General features: G+C 40.5%; 1 protein-coding gene and 1 long non-coding RNA gene across 5 annotated transcripts in view; one reads left to right on the top strand and one right to left on the bottom strand.

The window, feature by feature from the left end:
• The window catches only part of RABGEF1 (RAB guanine nucleotide exchange factor 1), a 36,209-nt gene extending 16,755 nt beyond the window's left edge, over positions 1 to 19,454 (bottom strand). For all 4 annotated transcript variants that reach the window (XM_039507220.1, XM_039507221.1, XM_039507222.1 and 1 more), the window contains exons 1-3: positions 19,345 to 19,454; positions 3,636 to 3,820; positions 1,577 to 1,743 (exon numbers count right to left, since the gene is read on the bottom strand). In XM_039507220.1, the coding sequence (XP_039363154.1) occupies positions 1,577 to 1,743; positions 3,636 to 3,814 (346 nt within the window). In that variant the 5' untranslated portion in view covers positions 3,815 to 3,820; positions 19,345 to 19,454. The remainder of the gene's footprint in view (positions 1 to 1,576; positions 1,744 to 3,635; positions 3,821 to 19,344) is intronic.
• LOC120387075 lies at positions 8,237 to 9,636 on the top strand. Its single transcript, XR_005590026.1, has 2 exons — positions 8,237 to 8,372; positions 9,375 to 9,636. It is a non-coding gene; the product is annotated as an uncharacterized LOC120387075 (long non-coding RNA).
• Positions 19,455 to 23,290: the final 3,836 nt, after the last annotated feature.

The raw sequence follows: 23,290 nt of genomic DNA, 5'->3' as shown, positions 1-23,290 counted from the left end.
AAAGCCTTCTTTTTAAGAACGTGATTGATTTTTCCTTGTTTTAAGATCCAAGGGGGGTTGGATCTGCACTCACCAGGAATTGGTGGAGGGAAAGGACGGGGAATGGTTAATTTCTCCTTGTTTTAAGATCCAAGGGTCTTTGGATCGGTGTTCACCAGGAAATTGGTGGAGGAGTCTCTTAAGACTACCCAGGGAAGGGTTATAGTACTTGGGAGGGAGATATTCTAGGGGGGGAAGGTAGACAGAGTTTCCCAAATAACTCTTAAATGATTTGGGTGGTGGCAGAAAAAACAGATCTAAGCTGGTAATTAAGCTTAGAGGGCCTCATGCAGGTCCCCACATCTGTACCCTAGAGTTCAGAGTGGGGCAGGAACCTTGACAGTGCTGCTAAGAGGCAATTAGAGAAACAGTCCCTAATATCAGGTAAAGCGAGCTGGTCAGAGTAGGCATGGTCAGTGGTAATAACCCAATTAGAAAAGAGAAATAACATGAAAATAGCATGGGCAGCAAAAGTCCTACAAATTGAAGCTCACACATGCATATTGTCTGAGTTGCATAAGATTATCATAATATTATGATACTTAATGGTGATTGGAAAAGAACTAACTACTATGCAATTTGGATGTGTATAAGTGTCTTAAAACATGAGGGGATAGTTAGAGCTCCATTGGGGAAACCCATCATGAGTGACTTATACCCCAGGAGAAGGTAACTGGCCATTATCTTTTTCTGTATGTCTGTCGTATCTTGCTTTACTAGTAATTATCATTGCAAGAAAAGCTTCAAATAAAGGTTTGAATTAATAAACTTGAGTGTCTCGGATGCAAGCGTGTGGCACCCTCACCCAACACCTTTAGGAAGGCAGGTAACTCATTTTCTGTTAACTAGTCTAAGCTTCTTGGCATGGGACACCCAACGTGGCCAAATTACATGGAGTATATTGTAAAGAGAACCACTGCTCATTAAGACCAGTGGTTTTCAACCTGCAATTTCCAAAGGGGTCCATACCTTCATTCAAAAATTTTTAGTGGTCCACAAATGAAAAAAGGTTGAAAACCACTAATTTAGACTAACCCAAGACCAGCAAAACTTTTAATTGAGTTAATCACAGATATGCACTGTCTACAGGCCCTATAATTTCAAGTCCCTTTCACACCTTTTTTTAGTGGCAAATAGTTTGGGAAGACTGAAAACTATTCACACAGATAACTCTGGTCAAAAGTGTAAAGTGATCCAGGAGTTCCATCAATACAGAGTCAGCGTCACATCTGATGGTATTATGATGTCCCCTATATGCTGATCAGAGGAACTACTAACAACTCAGTGGGAATTCAGGTTTTTAGAGGCTTTATTTGTGCATAAAGCACCTCAAAGAAGAGAGCATGGGAGTTCTGGAAAACAGTGGAGTAGATTCAAAACAGTAGTTTTATCAGTATTGTAACTATATAAGTATAGGATGGAGGTCCATATACAAAGTAGTTATTGGCTTATATTTGGTAAGCCATTATACACAGCCTTCTAAAAATCCATAAAGGGATATATTATAAAGTAATGATTTAAGAAATATAAGAATTACCCTTCTTAGCTCCTGTCCTGGAAGAAGCACTGAAGAATTTCTTCACGGTTGTCACCTTGCGTGTCTTTTCATTTGTTTTCTTTTCCTCAAACTTGGAAAAGGTGAGTGACTGGGCCCCTTGTGTACTCTGACTACTAGCATAGGCTTCTTCCTCCTCACGCTGAAGTCTAAAATTAAAAGAATTTGGGACTGTTTAGTTAGTTAGCGCCAACAAAAATTAGCATACACTGACAAATCCATTACCCTTTCTGTCGCCCCAGGCCTGTTCTCCTCCCTCACCCCCATATCAACTCTTCTTCCAAGCATCACTTCCTTGTCATTATATAAATCTCTCCTTTCCTCACGGTCAACACAGTAAAAACCTTTGTCCTTTCACCTTCATTGTAGCTCTTCAAGGCAGGGACTGTGTTTTATCCGTGTCTTAAAGCATATTGTATTTACTATTCTAAACATTTTAATCATAATCATAAAGAGCTTACCTGCTGCTTCCACATCCCCAGTGAAAAGTTATCACTTTGTAAAAGGATTTCTTACAGGCCCAACCCTGGTACTTGGACAATTGCAAAAATACCACCACTCTTATTACCTGCCCCCTCTAGAGGTTATAAATTTGTTTTGGTCTATGCCAATCTTGGTGACAGACAGTGAACCGCAGCCACTGGAAACTGCGGGCAGCCGTGCCTGTGGACGGTCGATGTAAACAAACTGTCTCATGGCCTGCCAGTGGATTACCCTGACAGGCCACAGGATGCACACCACTGAGTTAAGGTATGTCTACATGAGGTTTTCTGAGTTTTTTTTTTTTTTTTAAACTTGAATTAATTGATTGTCAGTTATCTTGAGTTAGCTAATCAGTGTCTATATACTAGCTTGGACATTCCAAAGATGTTTGAGATTTATTCCGGATTGAGTTCTAGGATCTGCCATAAACATTCATATGCTGGAACCAATGTTTGTGGAGTAGCAAATGCAAGTTAACTGGCAATGAACTAAAGTTAAAAAAAAAAACAACAAAACCTTTAGCGTAGACAAACCCTTAATGACAGATGTGGCCACATTCTCCACTAGCTGAATCATGCATGCAACCTTCAAGGGTAAACTTTAGTATTATAGTACTGCAGCCTGAAAGTAACGGAGGCATGGATAATTGTGGTGTAACATGCATTGGAAATCACAGTTGGACATTTTCAGGCCAGATGAAGATAGCAGAAGTTACTAAAATGCCATTTATTGAATGGGCATGATGCAAAAACATCTTCTCACCCGCAATGTAAAAAACAAATCTTTGTTGCTAGGCTTGACTACATATGAAATTTGATCTGGAATAAGGTAGGATGTGCATTTAAAACAGATTAACTATTTCTGCTTATCTCCATGTGTGGACACACTTATTCCAGAATAAGTGTCCAATATGGAGTTAAACAGAAATAGCTAATCAGGAATAGCTCCTCAGGGTAGACAAGCCTATATTAAAGAAACAAAACGTACTTTTGCCAACTTTGCTTATAAAGTAACTAAAGTACTTAAAACTGAAACTTTGTATTAATTATTGGCTAACCCCAAGATGCTGATGACCATGTTCCACAGCAGAGGAACTATGAATTTCAGGTAATGCTGAAAATGGTGGCATTTTTAATTCTTGCTACTGCCAGGACAAACATATTAGCTGAGAAGTATAATCAGCTATAATGTATTTAATCAGCATCTGAGAAAAAAGGCTGAAATAAAATGGTCCTAAAAGGAGTTTGCACACTGCCAAGTATTAGTCATGGAATTCCAGACTTTATCATGTAGATTATGCAGGATATTTATTGGGTTTTTGTTTTGCTGTCCTTAGTCACCACATAGCAATGCTCTTTCGAAGTGTTTTTTATGCAAAAATGTCAAAATTACAAATTTCTTCCTTGGCATCAGAAATTTGATTCTGTCTCCCCCTGCAAAGGCCATAGCTGGCAACTGAAGGCAACAAGGGTAAAAAGGACTATAAATAAAAGATGGCCATACTGTTCGGCAAAGCCATCTGACTGCAAGGGATGAAGGAATAAAGAGGCATCTTTACCGCTCTGCCAGCTCCCAGTCATCCTGAATCTGCTTCTGCCTTGCCTTATGGTACTCTTCTCTCCAGCACTTGGAGCAGAAGCCCTGCCAACCAGGGTTTCCATAGTAACCACATCCTTTCTTGCACAGTAGCTCTGACTGATCAACGTGAATTCCTCTGCGTTCAGACTTTAGGCTCATTTCTTCCTGTTTAAAGAGAAAAAGGTTAAAGAACAGAAGAGAAACTTGTTGACAGATGTTAAAAGAAATCTAGTGAAAATACTTTGATAAAGAAGTATATATATTTTGAAGAGTCCATTTGTCTTATAGAGAGAAGCTACCCTCTCTCTAATTATTGAATAATTCAAGTAGTAAAAACACAAAGGCTAGAGAAGCCAGGGCGATTTTCACTAGTTAGAACACCCACATCTGATGGTTACACAATCATACAGTACCAAACCAGTCACAGGATGAATGTAACTGTGTACAGCTTTTGTCAATGTAAAGTGCTACGTACAGGTCAACTATTAATACAGGAGCTCTGATTCTTCACTGACTTGCACTTTGTGTAGTCATACAACTCTGAACAAAATGTAAAAGGCGACCAAAGCAGAACAATCCACTCTCACCAGGGTAGTATGAGGGATTACACAATGTGCAAGGCAGTAGAATGTCAAACACAGTAAAATACATGAGTCCTTAATGAACAGATACAAGATGTATTTGTATTTACTAGATTTCAGAGCTGGGTGGCTGCTGACTGAGGGCCCAGCTCTGCAGGCAGCAACACAGAAGCAAGGGTGGTAATCCCATACTATGCCATCCTTACTGCTGTGCTGCTGCTGGCAGCGGCTCTGCCTTCAGAGCTGGGCCCCTGACCAGCAGCCGCTGCTCCCCAGATTCCCAGCTCTGAAGGCAGCACCACTGCCAGCAGCAGCACAGAAGTAAGGGAAGCAGTAATGCAACCTCCCCTACGACAACCTTGAAACCACCCCCCTGACAACTCCTTTTTGGGTCAGGACCCCTACAATTACAACACTGTGAAATTTCAGATTTAAATACCTGAAATAATGAAATTTATGATTTTTTAAATCCTGTGATTGTGAAATTGACCAAAATGGACCCTACTAATAAGACATATCACAGATCCAATATTCTCAGCCATTTTAGCATGGAGTAAGGCAGGCAATATTTCTGTTGAAGAAATTTACAACCCCTAACACTGATCCAAGAGTTTAATAAGCAACCAGATCCCTAGTTTCCTGCTCATTTTTGTCTTCAGTGAGACTATACAAGTGAGTCAGAATCAGTATTTGCACCAATGTCTCATAGTATTGAAGAGTCAAGTATTCATTATCTAGCAATAGGTCCCAACTTTCAGAATTTTAAAATATTTGATGAAATACTGAACAAGACAAATGAAACTACATTTACTGACCCGAGCCTCTGAATTGTTTGAAAAGAATTAAATTTGGCTCAAACACACAGATTGAAAATAAATTGTGTACATTTCTTTACTCTGTTAGGACAGCTTGTCCCAAGGACAGTTTCAGTGATGAAGCAGTTAACGGTTTGATAGCTTCATTCTAATTTCAACTGCTTTGCTCCATTTATGACAAAACCAACATAAATTCATGTATGACTCTAAACATAAGCAACTCAATATTAAAGCACTACGCATATATTAACATTAGAGCTTGGATTTGAACAACTTCTTACATAAACGCAGCCTCACCCTAAAATATGATGTTTGACTACTGCAAGGGAACATGAGAAAGGAACTGGACCACACACAGCTGATATGGACTAGCCTGAGTTAAATGCAAAAATGAAAACTAGCATAGTGAAAAATAATTTTTATGTAAAAATTGTTTTAATTTTAGGTGTTAGGTTAGATGTTTTTTCTTGAACTGATTTTTAATCCAATAGTAGCCCTTAATTGGAAAGGATTTTTCAGGGGAAAAGAACATGACCCAAGTCTTTCCAATTCCGCTGAAGTTCACACATACAAGGATTGTGAATAATATAACATGTATTAAGCTTGTTTGATTTTTCTCAGCAACTAGAATATCTAGAGAGACATAGCATTATTTCACTTCAGAAGAAAGAAGAAGCCAGTTTATTCCTTCACATTGCCATCCATGAACCTAGTGTTCTAGTATGGAAAGTGACATACACATTTTGTACCAGGTTAAACTGTATATAAAAGAGACTATTTTTTTTAAAACTATGACAATGTTCGACATTTCCCAATGACTTAGGAAAGAGATTTTAAGAGAACTGATACAGAAGAGAAACCAAACTACTTCAAGGAGGAACCAATTCAGGATTCTACTCAAGTTTTTATGTGGGGGAACGCTCGTTTTTTTCCCCTCTCTCTCTCTCTCTCTCTTTTGCCCCTTTTTTCTCCAGTCTTTGAGAAAGGAGCAATGATCTTGATTCCTTAAGAGGATTTCCTAACATGGGCCTTTATCTGGAAGGAATAGTTTTCATTTTGAATGGCTACTAGTTGGAAATAACAGTTATATATGCCAAGCTGTTTGACCTTTTACATGTTAATCCTTTTATCTGACAGTGTAAGGGGGAAATATTTTAAGTTTAAATAGTAGTGATTGCTTTTGCTTCACCTGTACCTTACATTATTCATAATGGAAAAATAAATTATAAATAAACAAACAAGTGATGGGAAAAAGTCATTAGACAAAAATAAAGATTTAAGTATGAAAATCATCTCTTCCCTCTTGTTCCTACAGATTAAGTCACCATGTTTAATTCCTGATGGCGCACAGAGCAGCTGACTGAGGTGCCTTGCTATCTAGTGGGCCAAAACCCAAGTGTTAGATGCGTGCAAGCGCCGCAAACTGGAGCTCAATGAATTCTTTAAAAGGAAATTTCTCCTCCTTATCACATGTATAATTGATTAATGACTCTTAGAATCACAGCTCTAGAGAATGGGGAAATGAAACCCTGAAACTATTCTGCAACTATTCCCACTTAGCATTAAGTCTTCTTTCTAAAATAATAATGATTAATCAGCCAAATTTCAAGCAAAAGCTTGAAACAATTGCATAATTATATTTTGTTTCAGACTATTATACTGCAGGTGCCTGCTTTAACCAAGCTTGGCTTTTTACACTGCATCAGCAATAGTTTTATTTGAAAGTGACAACGTACACTCCAGTTGCTTCCATCAATGCTGAGCTGACTGTCAATGGAAGGATCAGCTCGAAGAAAAAACATGCCAATTTTGTAAGTTATTGGGAGGTTTAAGGAAGAGATTTTACCTAGAATATTCTAACCTGAATTCTATATCCATTCTGTAAGATTGCTTTAACCATTCTAGGAAATAAGCCATATATTTTGCAGCTGTCATCTCAAATTATTACCCCCCAGCACGCACGCATACACACACACTCACCTACATTCCATACCGTAACAAGAATAATATTTCAGTATTGTCCATGGACCACATCTAGAAATTTAAATTTCTTTGGCTAACGAGCAGGATGGTGCTTGAGAGACTCAATGAAGGAGGAATTTGGAGAAATGAGGGATGCAAAGTGAAGGTGCCCAGACACACAAAACCCTCCAACCACTTGTGAGCTTACATCATTTCTTGCTTTATGAAAGGGCTTATTTACATCCAAGTGATGCAGACCCTAGCTCAGCTTTCTGCAACTCTAAGTTCAGAGATACAGTCAAATCTGGCTCCCTATATCTAAACAGACCTTCAATTGCTTTAAAAAGAATGGAAAAGCCAGATACTAGGTCCAAGAAGATTTGTTTGTCGTGCTGCAAATGCTCTGCTGTACAGCAGAACAAAAAAAAAAAAACAGATTCTTTTCAATGTAAAAACTCAGAAACTTGGATTTGAAGTAGCTAAATGAATCCTTTTTTGAGGAAGAAGTTCTAGACAGGGGGAAGGGCCAAAACAATTCTGTTTCTTGTGCTCTCTCTTTCTGGAGAGACTTACAGAAGAAATCTGCAGAGCCAAGCCACTAAAAGACACCAACTGTCCCTTTCCCTCTCTTCTAAATGTCTAGGGATTGAAGCAGTCGCCCTGAATCAACAAGATGGTATCACATGTCATATTTCTCAAGTTAGGCAACTTTCTTAAAGGGATTTTTTTTCCCGGAACATTTTTCTCATTTTTAAACAATCTGTTGCGTGGTCAGTTTCTGAATCTGCAGCTCAATGTTTATATTTCATTCAAACCCTTACATTCATTTAATTTTCCATATAAAAAAGTCAGCTATACATGGTACAAATATAAACCACATAACTGAGTTATCAATATTGTCTGTAGTACATAAACCTGTACAGATTACTATCCCCCTGAGAAAAGGTCATTATTGGGACTACATGACTGGACAGTCAAATCCCTTTGTTTTGTTTTTGAAACTTTCCACTTTAAAATTCTAGTTCCAATCCTTCAATGTGCTTCTATGATAGGGTCTTTTCTTTGTATTTAAATGTATTACACACAAGCAATAGTTGTCTGGAGCCGACTTCTGGAGGAACTTGACTTAATTAGTTTGTTGATTTGACTTCATTGCATTATTTTATTCCTTTTTTGTAGATAAACTTATGGTTTCTTTCTCTTACATTTCCCTCTAAGAGAAAGATAGGAGTAGTTCAGGCATACTCCAGAAAGGAGGCCTCCTCTGTAACCCAGTCAGTCTGGATCCACCCCCCTCCAAACTTCCATACACAATACAGTTGAGAGTTGCAACAAACAGGTGCCAGAGCACCAGGGGAGGTAAATGGACTTACTTGGGAGTATAAGGATGAGGAAAGGGGTAGTGTTGTGGTGCATTATAGCATATTTCTGTGCCCACCCCTTTGCTGCTTTGGCAATTAAGGAATAGGACAGCACAGAGATGAACTGAGCACTTACTGCCATGAGTGCACTCAGGCCTGCATCCAGTCAATCTAACATGCAACAGTCAGTTACCAATGGTTCTGTCACTCTGAACTGTTACGATGACAGCACTTAGCCTCTCGCAGATTAGTGTAATATCAGAAGTAACGCGAATGCTTGTGGACCACTGTTAAATAGTGTATGAAGATGTGTTGTGTTACAAGCATATTCGGGGACTGCAACATCAAAATTACGTAATGAAAGAAGAGCCAAGATGTGCTGCTTTTTTCAATAAGTATCTTAGAATATTTACAGATTTGGCAAAATGTCTGAATAAGTGCATCAAGAATTTGTGGTTTAATTGTGAAGTGGCTTTTTACTTGCTATCCTGATACTGATCTGTTTAAGTTATTTTTTATTAGAATGTAAAAGAAAGAGGAACAGTGGTAAAGTCTCCAATATACAAATGGATGATGACAGATTCAAAGTGGAGATGGAGAAGACTTATGTTATCTAATCCACCTTCCTGCCAATGCAGGATTGTTTCCTCAATGTGAATATTCTAATGTTTTCTCCAGTCTAGTTTTAAAATATAGTATGAGGGGAAAAATTTAGGGAAATCTGAAGCAACTCCCAATATTTTACTTTGTGGGATTACAGGCACTTATTTATGCTGCTGAGAAGTAAAGACTCATTTACTTATTAAAATATTTGCTTTAATTTCTTATGAGTACAAATCTAAATTGGGTTTACTCTTCCCTGCCACCCCAAATTCTTTCACTATCAGATTTATCTTGCATGACAGTACAGTGTACAGCAAGCCACTGCTCTTTCATAAAACAAAGTTATATCATTCAATGGGAACATTAAGAGGATACTGAAATGCATGTTATTTTTCAGGAGAGAAAGTCAGCTGCATCTCTGCCTGACAGTTCCTTTTACTAAGCAGTGAAAGCTCCTCTTCTTTGACTCTCTCCCAAACTTACAGCTGAAGTTAACATGTAGTGGAAAAAGTGCAGGGTTTCAATTACTGCAGTCATAATGAGAAAGAGAGACAATCCAAGCCAATGCCAGCAAAACTGTGTTTTGCAGGAGACTGCTTGCCTGCAGCTCCATGATTTTCTGTGAATCACCCATTTTAATAAACTAATATCTTTGAGGATTTTCTGTAGCACATGAAAAAGTTAATATTGTACCCAGACTCATTTTCCCCCTAATTTACAAAAGAAAATGTTCAAAAGTGTAAAGGTCTTGATTCCATTTGTGCAAAAAAGCTCATTTCAATGAAGTGCATAATTTAAAAGATGAAGGTGTACAACTTTCTAAAACTCCCCCTTTAGCCAAGATAAAAAAGTGTCAGACTGACTTTGGGTGCCCAACCTGAAACCTAGGGCCTGATTTTCAGAAGTGTTGATCACTTTCAGCTTCCAGTGCCTTCAGCCAGAATTTCACTGGTTCATCTTCTTGGGGATGGGGGTGAGAGAAGAGATGGGAAGAGGGAGGGCTCTCTCAGGTTAGATGTCCAAACTTAGTGGGCTCTTGAAAATGTTGGTTTTAGAAGTTAGTCAACTTTTAGACGGTTACGTTAGTTATTTGCATATCAAACCGAACTGATCAACAACACAGATACAAGGCTAGCTAGCTCACAGTAAAATAGGAAGTGCAACCAGAAGAACATCATGATTTTCTTGTCTTACTTTCCTTTAAAGAAAGTCTACAGTGATCAGTTTACGCATCTTAAACCTATCTCCACAAACATCTTCCATTAAAATCCTAATGAAACTGAACACGAAACCCTCAGATGAACACTGCTTCACAATACACTCGCTAGGATAATAAAAATGGACCTTGTAAAAGAAACTTCATATGAATTTATACATTATCTTTATTTCTAGAGACACAAAGTGGGAGAACAGTCACAGAAAAACTATAAAAAACAAAAAAAACCCATCATACCACCCGCAGGCAAGCACTTTTCATAAAAGGATCATTCTACATCTGACCTCTTAGTCCTCACCCTCAACGGAAACCTGTCCAATACCTTCAAAAGATGAACCTGGGAGCTTAAATTCATAACTCTACTAGATACTAAAAATTATGGATTTAACACACTGGATTTATGGCTCATTACAAGGTGTAAATCCACTAACCCTCCTTGTTCTATGACTGTGGAAGTGTTAACTGCCCACTTCATCTTGAATTGTTTCCTGCAACGTGTTAACTCCTTATCTCCTCCACCTTTGTAAAAAACTTGTGTCTCTCATCAACAGAAGTTGGTCTAATAAAAAAATACTACCTAACCAAGCTTGTCTGTCAAATATCCTGGGACCAACAAGGCTACAACACCACAGCAAACAGCTTTATTTCTAAGTCAGTTACATAACATACAAGGCCAGCCTTAAATCCAAAAAGGGCCCCTCCCCCAATCATATTTGTATAAATCCCCAAGGCCATATTTGTCAGTACTGTACAACAGGCACTGAAATAGCACATAATTTGATATTTCTTCTAGGAAATTGTACATTTTGTGCTAAGAATAAAGCTCTCTCAAGAGGAAGAGGCTATATTTTATCAGTTTTCATATAGAACACAAATTGCAAAATATCTACAAACACACAGCACCAAACCTATGATAGAGCCATTAAAATTACAAGAACTACTACGAAAAATCATGCTGTGGCCTCAGCCTTAATATAATGTAAAGAAATGGCACCTTCATCATCAAAATAGAATTTCTCACGCATAATTTATTTAGTGTGCACATAAAAGACTAAGATTATGTAATGGTGTCCTTTTCAGCTATATAATCAACATACATTGCAGGATACATCAGTGTTTACAAGGACTGAAGGCAGAATTGTGACTTCAGGGAAAGCACTGTTATTTTGTTAATTAACACATCCATACTAGTTCTAGAATTTATCATGTAAAAGTCATATTTCAATCACATTTTCTGCCACCTTTCCTTTAAGTAACCTTTACAAGCTTTTTACATAAGAACATAAGAATGGCCATACTGGGTCAGACGAAAGGTCCATCCAGCCCAGTATCCTGTCTACCAGCAGTGACCAATGCCAGGTGCCCCAGAGGGAGTGAACCTAACAGGTAATGATCAAGTGATCTCTCTCCTGCCATCCATCTCCACTCTCTGACAAAGGGACACCATCCCTTACCCATCTTGGCTAACAGCCATTAATGGACTTAACCTCCATGAATTTATCCCGTTCTCTTTTAAACCCTGTTATAGTCCTAACCTTCACAACCTCCTCAGGCAAGGAGTGCCACAGGTTCACTGTGCACTGTGTGAAGAAAAACTTCCTTTTCTTTGTTTTAAACCTGCTGCCCATTAATTTCATTTGGTGGCCCTAGTTCTTATATTGTGGAAACATAACTTTTTCTTATTCACTTTCTCCACACCACTAATGATATTATATACACCTCTATCATATCCCCCCTTAGTCTCCTCTTTTCCACACTAAAAACTCCTAGACTCTTTAATAATGATATATGGAGATATACCTATATCATAGAACTGGAAGGGACCTTGAAGGTCATTGAGTCCAGTCCCCTGCTTTCACTAGCAGGACCAAGTACTGTCTCTGACAGTTTTTTTGTTTTTGTTTTCCCCCAGATCTTGTTTTGTTTTCCCCCTAAGTTTTAATCTCTCCTCATATCTTTTCCTTTCAAGGAGAAGACTAGGCAAATAAATTCACCCTCACAGTCAATGAAACTGATGACATTCCTAAAATATATAACAGTTTATTATTCAGACATATTTAAGTTCTATTTAGGGTCATCTTTGCACAGCAAAACAAAAACTAACCCAGAAATCAGGCAGAGTTAAGCAGAAATGAACGTGTATTGTGAGCTCCTGGATTTCTGGGACAGCACCTGTACGAATCAATTATGTAATTACTACAACACATGAAAAATGGTTCCTTAAATAAGCAGTAACTGCACTTTCTGAAGGTCAAAGAAGTGACTTCGTAGGAGTGCAGTAGATGTCAGCAATGGTATTTCAGTTACACAGGTTCAAACAAATGTTTCCTTTTTTGCATGAAAGTCCAAAAAAAACCAAACAGACTAGTAGGAAAAGGTAACCCATCCACTTTCATATTAAATTAGGCACACTAAGTGTATGCCAGCATTTAAAATTTATGACCAACAGCAGTAAAATACCATGTGGCCCAACATGTTTATCATATGATCCTGAATCCCTCCCTTCCAGCTTTTATCCTCTATCTCCAGAAACAAGCAAAGAGACTCAGAAGTATTGCTAAATTCTATCACATTCCTTAGCGACAATCCAGACAGCTCTTTCAATTAGACCAGTGATTCCCAAACTGTAACAACCTGTGAACCCCTTTCATTAAAATCTCAAGTCTCGCGAACCCCCTCCTAAAAATGAATATTTCCAGGGATTTTCTCCTTTACCTGAGTATAAATTATAAAAGCAGTGATCTTGGAAATCTTAAATTGTTTTTATGACATGCTTTTTATACACTATTATTAATTACTATTTATCATTACAGTATTTTTATTGCATTATGAAAACAGCAACACTCTTCCAAGATCTCACTTTCGTAGCTTGTATCACTTTGAATAAGCCTGTAATAAGACAAGGCACCTATGTTTTATCAAGGAGTATCAGATGTGACACAGCATGAAAGTATTTAAGAAGCCAACTCAAAGAGTTCCTCCTACACAAGCATTCAGGTGTTGAGCAGTCCAGGCAAGCAACACACGTTACAACAAATCTTAAACTTGTTCTTCATAATAATTTAAAAAACAATACTAGCTGCCTATTTAATTTTAAAAACAGCAAAAAATACCCACCTCCCTTTTCATTTCTTATAAAGAGTCTTGAAGTTTAAATCTCCTCAGTGTGATAGAGATGATTGCTTTGATTTGCTTAGCTCTTGGAAGTCCAGGGAGGCTCCAAGCTGCTGGTCCCATGCTGCGGCGGGGTCCCTAGGGACAGCTCTGTCCACCATTAGGGAATTTTTTTCCCGAAACCCCCCTGTAACATTTTGTGAACCCCAGTTTGGGAACCTCTGTATTAGACTGATCTGCCCAAGTTCCAGATTTTTATTTTTTTTAAGTCTTACCTCTGACACTATTCATGCTTTGGAATGAATTTCACTATGGACATTATTATTTTAATTAGAACGGGTCAAAAAACGTTTCAAAGGAAGTTTCTTGAACACTTGGTGCAAAACAAACATCAAGACTGCCTGATTGTCATGTTCTGGGTGCTAAGCATTAAAGCTCAGAGCAAGATGAGAAAAGGGAAGGGTGAGGAAGACTGCAAACATTTTGCCAAGATATCAGCTGATGCTTTACATTTTATTAGTGGAGGAATGACAGATTGATTCCACACCAGATTAGAAAGGTTTCAGGTAGGGTTCACCACTAGTTCACAGCATACTTCCAACACTTGAAATGCTACAGTGTTTCAGCTGTAGGCTTCAGTGTAGCCACTATCTATGCGGCTGGGAAGAATTCTTCATCAGCGTATGAAAGGCAATAATGGAAGAACTCTTCTGTGGACCTAGCATTGGCTACACTGGAATTTAGGTTGGTTTATCTAGGCTGCTCAGAGGTATAGATTTTCACACCCCTGAGCAATTTAGTTAAGCAGGCCTAATTTTCTTGCATAGACCAGGCCTTTGAATCCATGTACAAATCTACAAGATAGACTACCATAGTGTCTTTACTGCAAAGCAGCATCTTCTACCCAAGTCTAGTCTAATATAGAGTAGCATCTCTGGATTTTAGCCATCAAGTTGTCCAACCCTGCCCAGGGCAGATCAAAATGACACAGCGGTATCTGCCAGCAGCAGGTCCACACTAACACTCACATGAGAGCTAGCAGTGGTAAAGCTGTACCAGTACTACTGTGATGGTGGATAATTTTGGTGTGTGTGGGGGGGAAACGTTGTATACGAGGCTACAACACATTCCCAAATGAACCCATCCCCAAACAGACCAAAGGCACTGAAAACAGAAATTTTCAAAAAGGAGAAAGGCGTCCATTAGAAAGCAAGATTTTCTTTGGCTAAGACTGTGTGAAAACAGTAATGTCATTATTATCAGTAGTGTCTTCAGAAGAGCGATTACGAACTTCAAGTAATTTTCTTTTAATTAAATACCACAAGTCTTTATGAGATTGAAGTAACTAGCCATTCTATTTTCAATCACTATTCAAATATTTATTCAATTCAGAACAGCAATCACTGAATTGCATGGCACATAAATTTCTTATAAGTCATGTAAGTGCTTAAGTATTCATGATTCACACACTACTCTACAATAATCATTTAGGCATGTAATTAGTATGTGCTTGTAATAAACTAGGAACCAGTTTCCTCCATAGAGAAGGGAGGGACAAGATGACTTAACAAATATTTTCCATCCATGGTTCTATGAAAACTAAGTAACTTCAAAACAAGCTAACATCAACCCAATCATACAGTAACCACTTTGTTCAGAACCAGCACTTAATCACCAAAACTTAATCAGCAACCAATTCACACTAAAAATATTAAGAAATTAGATACACAACAACCAAGTTTATTTTCTTGCATATTTACTATAGCCTATTAAATATATGTTCATTAGGAAGAGAGCCAAAAGATTTTAGTAAAATTGTTTGATCTTTTATTCAGAATTCAAACCACTGCTCAAACACTACTTTAAAGCAACAATGCCAGGTAAGAATATTGATAACATGGAAATGAAGTATCACAATAAGATTTCATAACAATATTTGCCAAAGGAAGTTACATCCACTGTTTAGCATTTCTGGAATCCAATGTGCTGGTCACCAGGCTTCACAAGTTTTATAAATCTTAGTGAACACAACTCATTATTTGTTCCAACTCTAAAAAAGGAATTTGAAGAGTTATATGTAAATAAAGCACCACCCCCAGCAGTGCTGACAGTGCAAACTAAAACCACAATTTAGTTTGTCTACATGCCAACTGTCTGCATATCTTATTATGGGATCTCAGATCTTTCTCAGCTACCATCTTTAATGATGAATATTTTATCCATCAAGGAGGCCATGAACATAGTGATCTAACAGATCACACCCAAGTATCTACATCTTGAACCTGTGTGCCTCATACAGAAAAGGAGGCAAATGGAATCACACAGAATATATGCCTAAAAATTGCTTCCTGCTATGACTGAGAAGAAAGGAAACAATTCAGTATCACATTAAATATGCATTTTTAATAAATTTTGATCCAAAAATCCAGATGGAAGATAAGCTTTTTGAAGTGTCAGTTATTCTACTTCACATATATATTATCAAAATGCTAGATCATTATGTTGCTTGCCTGCTTGTAGGGAGAGAGAAGCAGTTTTAAGGAGTTGACATCTGATATCCAATTCTTAGTGTATACTTGCACCTGACTGAAGTGTTGTCAGTATCCACAAGCATGATTGCATGTTACAGTCTGAGGACTAGTTTAGGTCACAAGAAGAACATCAAGGATATACAGAGAGAATAAGCATAACAGGAGTTTATGACAAATGGCAGCAAGAGAAAGGGGAAGCTGAGGAAGACTTACAAACTACATTGTATTATAAATTGAAATAAATTTAAAATAAGCACCCATCCAAAACTGCAAGTTTTCTTTTGCACAATGTAAAACACACACACACAAAGGATAAAATTACTAAATAGAAATATCTGCCCCCATCATATCAATCCATTAGATCATCGTATAAAAAACACCTTTCTGATCTAGCCATCACATCTCTTCCCAATCCCTCTTTCCCCATTTCCACTTCCCAAAATACTAATGATGGGACTTGCAGCACGCCCAGGTGGTCAACAATTTCAAGTTTTTACAGATATTAGTTGGAGGGCTTTCTTCCTAGAGTCAAGTAACCTTCCTTGAGAGCACCATTTCCTTTTAAGCCATGGGGCCACAAGCCTGGATTCCTTCTTACTGGAATCTATGTGGTATCACATGGACAGAAGTGATGTCTCAGGGGGCGAGACACCCAGACCACTTAAAGTAGGTCTAAGGTTAAAATGTTGCAGAAATACCACTGTAGCACTTCAGTGTAGACACTAGCCACACTGACGGCAGGGGTTCTCCCATCAGCATAGGTAATTCACCTCCCAAAGAGGCAGTAGCTAGGTCTATGGAAAAAGTGTATTGCAGTCCACACAGGGAGCTTTTCCTTAAGACTATCCAGTTTAGTGTATAGCGTGGCTCCCATATTAATTTATTTTATAAGTTGTTCTATGGCTCGTGTCACTACTGTATATAAGCATTTCACATAACTACTTAATCCTCAGAACACTTCTGTGAAATAAGGAGTAGTAATATTCCCATTTTACAGAGAAGAACTGAGGCACAGAGATTTAGTGACTTGACCAAAGTAACACAAAAAGACTGAGTCCTAGTCCAATACCTTAGCCATAAGACCATCTCTGAGAGGTGCTTCTTGCTGGAAGCACATTACATCAGAGCTTTGAGGTCTGTGCTAGCTTCCTGTTGGCTTTCAGGTGAAGTTTAAAGTGTTGGTCTACAAAACCCTGATGGCTGGTTTACACTGGGAACTTACATTGCCATAGTCACATCACTTAGAGTTGTGAAAAATCCACACCCCTCAGTAATGTAGCTATGCCGACCTCACCCCAGTGCAAACAGCAGTAATGGTTCCAGTCTTGCTTCCAATGGTCACACATGTTTACATTGTAAAAGTCACGACAACTATTAGCAACTTGACTGGAAAAATCAGTAGAAGCATTAAGTATTTGGCAATGGAGCGAACTAGCCATTAAGACTGCACTACTCTTTCAACCCTAGAAGTGCTCCCCTGAAGGTCAGGATTGAAGTACTTGCAGTGCTGTTTGTAGAAACTTGTACTGGAGCTGCCACAAACTGTACTTGTCCTGTATTTAAATAGATAACTTCAGTTTCCCAAGCTGTCACTCTATAGTTTCCATGAACACTAAATGCATGTGTAAGTTACTAAAAAAGAATAAACTTGATACACAGGGAACTATATTAAAATGGCTATCCTAGAAATGGACAGGTGAGTCGATTGTTTGGGCTAATAAGTGTCCATAATACATTTTCAAGGCTGGATCAAGTGTTATTTGAATGATTAAGCTGCATTATTTGTTAACCAAAAGTAGAAGAGACAGTAGAAAAGTTTTCTAGAATGCTCTTGGGAAGTCAGGTTGAAGAAATAGCTTGGTGTGTGCAATGTGTAAAACAAATTTATTCCCCACTCCCGAGAGTTAACGCAAGAGAAAAAAAATCACCTGAAGTTTATTACATGCAGTTTCTCTGTTTCCCTATAAACCAGCCTGTTCATAAGAAGTACAAGATACTCAAAAAAAGAAAAGGCATAGCACCTCATTATGGAGCAGCCAGTCAAAAAACCAGAAATGACAAAGGCTCTGGCTATGCTGCATACCACTTGGGGCAATGTGTAGAGTATGCGTAGCTACATTCAGCAGTGAGAAGTTGCGTCCACGCTGTGGTGTGGAGCTCCAAGTGTTGGTGAAAAGCTCTGGCAAGGGGAGGCAATAGGGAAACACTCAGCAGCAGAGGAGCCTTTTCCCACTGCTTCTTCTCTGCCAGAGCCTTTCCCCAGGACAGGGAGCTGCAGGAGCCTTTCCCCACTGCCACAATGTCTCCAAATGGCTGTGAAGTCTGCTCTCGGCAGAAGCTTGAGACACACCTATGACTCACAAACCTTGGTTTCATTGATGTTTTGACAGCACTTGTATAGTGTGCTGCACCAATAAAATATTTTTGAACTGAACAGCCGTCAACCAGAAAGATCAAACAACGTTTCACCAGTATTGTCACAAATTGTTGTTATTTATATTATCACACAACCTAGAGGTCCCAATTACGATAGAGGCCCCAGTGTGCTAGGCACCACACAAAGTCAGAGACAGTTCCTATCCCAGAGGCATTACAGTCTAAATAGACAAGATGGACAAAGCATAGAAAAAAGGAAGTTTTTCCATCTCATGGATAGGGAACTGGGGCACAGAGACTCAAGACTAGGGCAGAGATCTGCCAAAGGTCACACGCAGAAAGTCTGCAGCAGAGGTAGGAACTGATACCAGGGCCGCAGAGCCCCAGTGCTGTAACCACAACCCCATCCCTCCTCTTACACCAGAGGTTCTCAGACTGGGGTCAGGACCTCTCAAGGGGTCATGCGGTTATTACAGGGGGGGTCATAAGCTGTCAGCCTTCATCCTAAACCCCGCTTTGCCTCCAGCATTTATAATGGTGTTAAATAAATTAAAACGCATTATTCATATCTAAGGGGTCGGGGGGGGGTCACACTCAGAGGCTTGGTATGTGACAGCGGTCGCCAGTCCCAAAGTTTGAGCGCCCCGGTCTGACCCCAACTCGCTCCAACAGGCTCAGGGTTCAGCCTCCCTGTTGGTGGGAGGGGCCGGAGCGTGCAGCCCCCGGGGGCCCTCAGGACGGACAGACACACCCCCGCCCCCAGCACTAGGTCGATGGCCTTTCCCTCCCGCTTCGGGCCGGGCGCGGAGGGGCTCGCCAGGGTGGGTCAGGGCGAGCTGGTGACACGGCGATGGGGAGGGGCGGGGGGCCGCCCTACGGGGACTGGGGGCCCATAACTGGGTCAGGCCCCCCCCCGCCCTGACACCCCCGCGCCCCTTAGCAGGCGGCAGGGAGGGCCCCGCTCTCCCCCACCCCAGGGGCTGGGAAGGCCCCGCGCCGCCACGCTCGCCCCGGCCGGGAGAAGGAGGAGCCCGGCCCCGGCCCCGGCCCCACAGCCCCCCCCTCTGCTCCCTCTCGCAGGGGGCAGGAGCTGGGGACCCTCCGGCTCGACACCTTCCCCTCCCCCTCACCGGCTCTCCCGGGCGGCGGCGGCGTCTCAGCCCCGCTCCAGCTGCGCCGCCAGCAACCGCGACGCTCCTCCCCTCAGGGCCCCGCCACGGCGTCAGCGCGCGTGCGTGCGGCGGCGTCACTTCCGGGTACCTCCGGCGGGGCGGGGCCTGAGCGAGAGGGGCAGGGCTAAGGGGAGTGGGCAGGGCCAGGGAATGGGGGAAAGGGGGTAGCAGGCCCTGTCCCCATGCTGGAGCTGCAGGAGTGGCCCTGCTTGCACAGCCGTGGCATTGGCAATGGGCTGTTGCAGCCAGCAGGGCCTGGGGCTGCCTCGATCAGCTGTTCTCACACTTCATGGCACCACAACCCCCTTCTAACACCACAATTACATGACCCTGTGTGGGGGCAGAGGGGACTAGAGCCTAAGACCCGCTGTGCCAGGTGCAGGTGGAGCTGAGGCTTCAGGCCCAGTTCCCTGCCATTCAATATGGCCCTAGTGACCCCATTAAAATGGGTTTGCAACCCACTTTAGGGTCCTGAAGTACAGTTTGAGAACCGCTGGCCTAGAGTCCTATTGTGATAAGCAAGTTATTGTCAAGGATGAGGCTGTTACTCAGGTCTTACTGCTTCAGGGGGCACAGGGTGGTCTCCAGCTGCCCCAAAGAGTTGCTGTATCACACTGTATATCACCATAGCATGATGCATCTGTCCCCTTCTCACAGCTCCAACAATCCTCAGACATTTCATTAACGTACCAGACCTGGAGACAGTTTCACTAAAATCTGTAACAGTCCTTAAAATAAGGAACGGTGGCAAATGTGCTAATGAAGAAGACTGCCACAGTATCTCATCAAGGCTATAAAAAAGGATGGTGGTTGCTGCCTCTTTCTGAGCTGCAACGTGTCGACATGAACACTCATGTCACAAATATCAGATTTACCAGAGTGAGAGCGATTACATTGCTTTTAAAGTCTGAGGTCAGTCACTACTGTTTTCGCTGCACATGTAATACCAGGACTGAAATAAAGAGCTGTAACAGTCTGTAAGATTGTTATTGTAATTATAAAGAATGTTCATATGCAATTTGAACCTAGGATTATTTTCTATAGTATAGTCAGTCATTTAAACTATTAAAAGCACAAGCTAAGGAGTGTATAGTACAGGGGTTCTCAAACTGGGTGTTGGGACCCCTCAGGGGGTCATAAAACTATTACATGGGGGGTTGCGAGCTGATAGCCTCCACCCCAAACCCTACTTTGCCTCCAGCATTTATAATGGTGTTAAATATATAAAAACATGTTTTTAATGTATAAGGGGCAGGGGTCGCACTCAGAGGCTTGCTATGTGAGTCACCAGTTAAAAAAGTTTGAGAACCACTGGTATAGTAGAACCTCAGAGTTACAAACCCCTCAGGAATGGAGATTGTTCATCTCTCTGAAATGTTCATAACTCTGAAGAAAACATTATGGTTGTTCTTTCAAATGTTTACAACTGAACACTAACTTCATACAGCTTTGAAACTTTGCTATGCAGAAGAAAAATGCTGTTCTCTCTCTTTTTTTGTAGTTTATGTTTAACACAAAGCTGTACTGTATTTGCTTTTTTTTTATTTTTATTTTTTTGGCTCTGCTGCTGCCTGATTGCACATTTCCAGTTCCAAATGATGTGTGTGGTTGACTGATCAGTTCATAACCGTGGTGTTCATAACGCAGAGGTTCTACTGTATAAAATTGTTTGAGACAAATGGACATAAAAATGTGACAATTTTGCTAATAGATTTAAGCCTTGCAGAGCTTATTAAAGAAAAACACTCAAATAATATTTTACAATATTAAGTGAATGGAATGGATGCTAAAAGTACAATATGTTCCGTTGCTCCACAAAGAAGCCAAAATTAAAACCCACACTGATATCAGAAACTTGACAATATAACCCACAATGCTGAGTTCCTGCTCTCTCTACTTTTCGTCTGCAAAACCAAGTACGTGATGAGAAAAAAAAAATCATGAAAGTAGTAGCTTCAACTGATGCAAGATTTGTTTCTTTCACATGCATTAAGTTTTCTCTCTTTCCTGCTGGACAAGGTATCCCCATTATGAAAGCCATGCACATAGCTGGGGCTAATCAGCCTCCTTGCTGACCATCTCAACAGACATGAATGGACCCTGGAGCCAGAATTACTTCCCACATCCAACATTTAATAGTTATTGCTCCAGCTAAAGGCTGCCTGTTTGGTACCCGTTCTTTGGATAAATGTGGTTCAGTCTCCAAGGCTGCCACACTTTTCACTAGTACCAAAATTTCTCTCTCTCACACACTCACACGTATATAAATTACTTTCATTAAAAGAATATTCATTTTTGACATAAGTAACTTACTCCAACAGCTGCAGAAGGGTATGCTGCACTGCATCTTGGGTGGACTGTGCCAAGCAAATAACCAGTCTTTGTCCCAAGAGCTTTCAGCCTAAAGGCACAAGTGGATGAAATACAGTACAGAACGAACACATATTGAAAGGGTATTACTGTCTTTCACACTACTGGTCATTTTTTAAGAGAAAGATCCCATCATGGACCACCTCCCTCTCCCACCAACCCAGTACCACAATGTATGAGTCTCAAAATGTTTCATTCTCCAGGCCAGTATGAAAGACCCCAGAAGACCAAGTTCTGAGAACTGCTGTTACATATGGAAGCTTCAGGGAACAGATCTGTTTGTTTTTAAAAAAGGATTTCTGAACTAAGGAAAGGAGGGCTGTTTTGCGAACATTAATAGGAAATTTCTCCAAGGATCACATGAAAGAAAGCAGAAGTGGGTGTCACAGACAAAGGGAGGGAAGATGGAGAATTGAATGCAGGCGAGGCGACGCTTGATTCATGCAGAGGAGAGAGAAAAGCCTATGCAGATTCAAGTAAGGTCAGGGAAGTGGGAAAGGATGATCCTGGCAGCTGCATGGTAAATTGGCCTGTTGCTGGGATAACAACACTGAGATGACACCAGGCTTGTGTCTGACTTGTAATGTGGTAATGTCAAGAGACTTACCTCTCACTATTCTACATGTGTTAGGTATGAACTAGGGAAGAGATCCACACTCCTCTGAGCTTTGCTCCTTAAGAGAAGTCAAATTCTCATTTTTCTCTTTACAAAACCATCAGAAATGGCATCCCTGCTCCTCTTATAGTCTCCAACTGGCCTTACTCCCACAACTGCTTAGCCTTTAAATCAGAACATTGGCATTTTCCAGATCCGGCAGCCAGATGAATGCTTAGGAGGCATGTTTTATTTATGGTGCTTGCCTCCGGGAGAAAAATAGTTAAGATGACTTCTATTCAAACAAAAATACAGCTTACTCCCTCCCTCACCAACTGCCTTCCATGGACATAGGCTCTAACTTTCACCTTTGGGTCTGAAACTTTCCAGCTCTCACCACAGACGCAAGGGGCGGTTGTTGGCTTGGTTGGGCCTGGGGTGTGGGTTTTTTGGTAAATTCTGGTGAAATGAATTGAGCTGCATTTGAATTATTGAGTACATGCAGCTCAGCAACTGCCATTAAGCTTCTTGCTCCTAGTTTTAGTATAGTTTAGCTTGTGGCAAGAGCTGCCTGAACAAGTGGCTAGGAAGGAAAGGAACAATCAAACTGACAATTTCACTGATGTGGGGGGTGGGATTTGTAAATGTCTAACTGAATCTAGGGCAAAAATTTCCCACCACAAAGTGAGACTGTAAACACTGCATTAACCCTTCCAGTGGGAATCTCCACCACCTAAGTAAGTTTGAATGGGTAGTATGGTGTCTTACTTCTCACCCCTAATCAACCAGCTGTTACACAGGACCTAGGTTCCATCCACTCCCACTCGATGGGGAAAGAAGCACGGCAGTAACAGAGCAAGGGAACATGGGCATACCAAAGAGAGGAAGGCAGACCACTGATGTCAATGAATCACCATGCTCAACAATATGTCAAATAAA

Source organism: Mauremys reevesii, linkage group 20 (assembly GCF_016161935.1).
Source record: "Mauremys reevesii isolate NIE-2019 linkage group 20, ASM1616193v1, whole genome shotgun sequence".
Classification (NCBI taxonomy): domain Eukaryota; kingdom Metazoa; phylum Chordata; order Testudines; family Geoemydidae; genus Mauremys; species Mauremys reevesii.
This window is presented reverse-complemented; position numbering and strand designations above follow the sequence as displayed.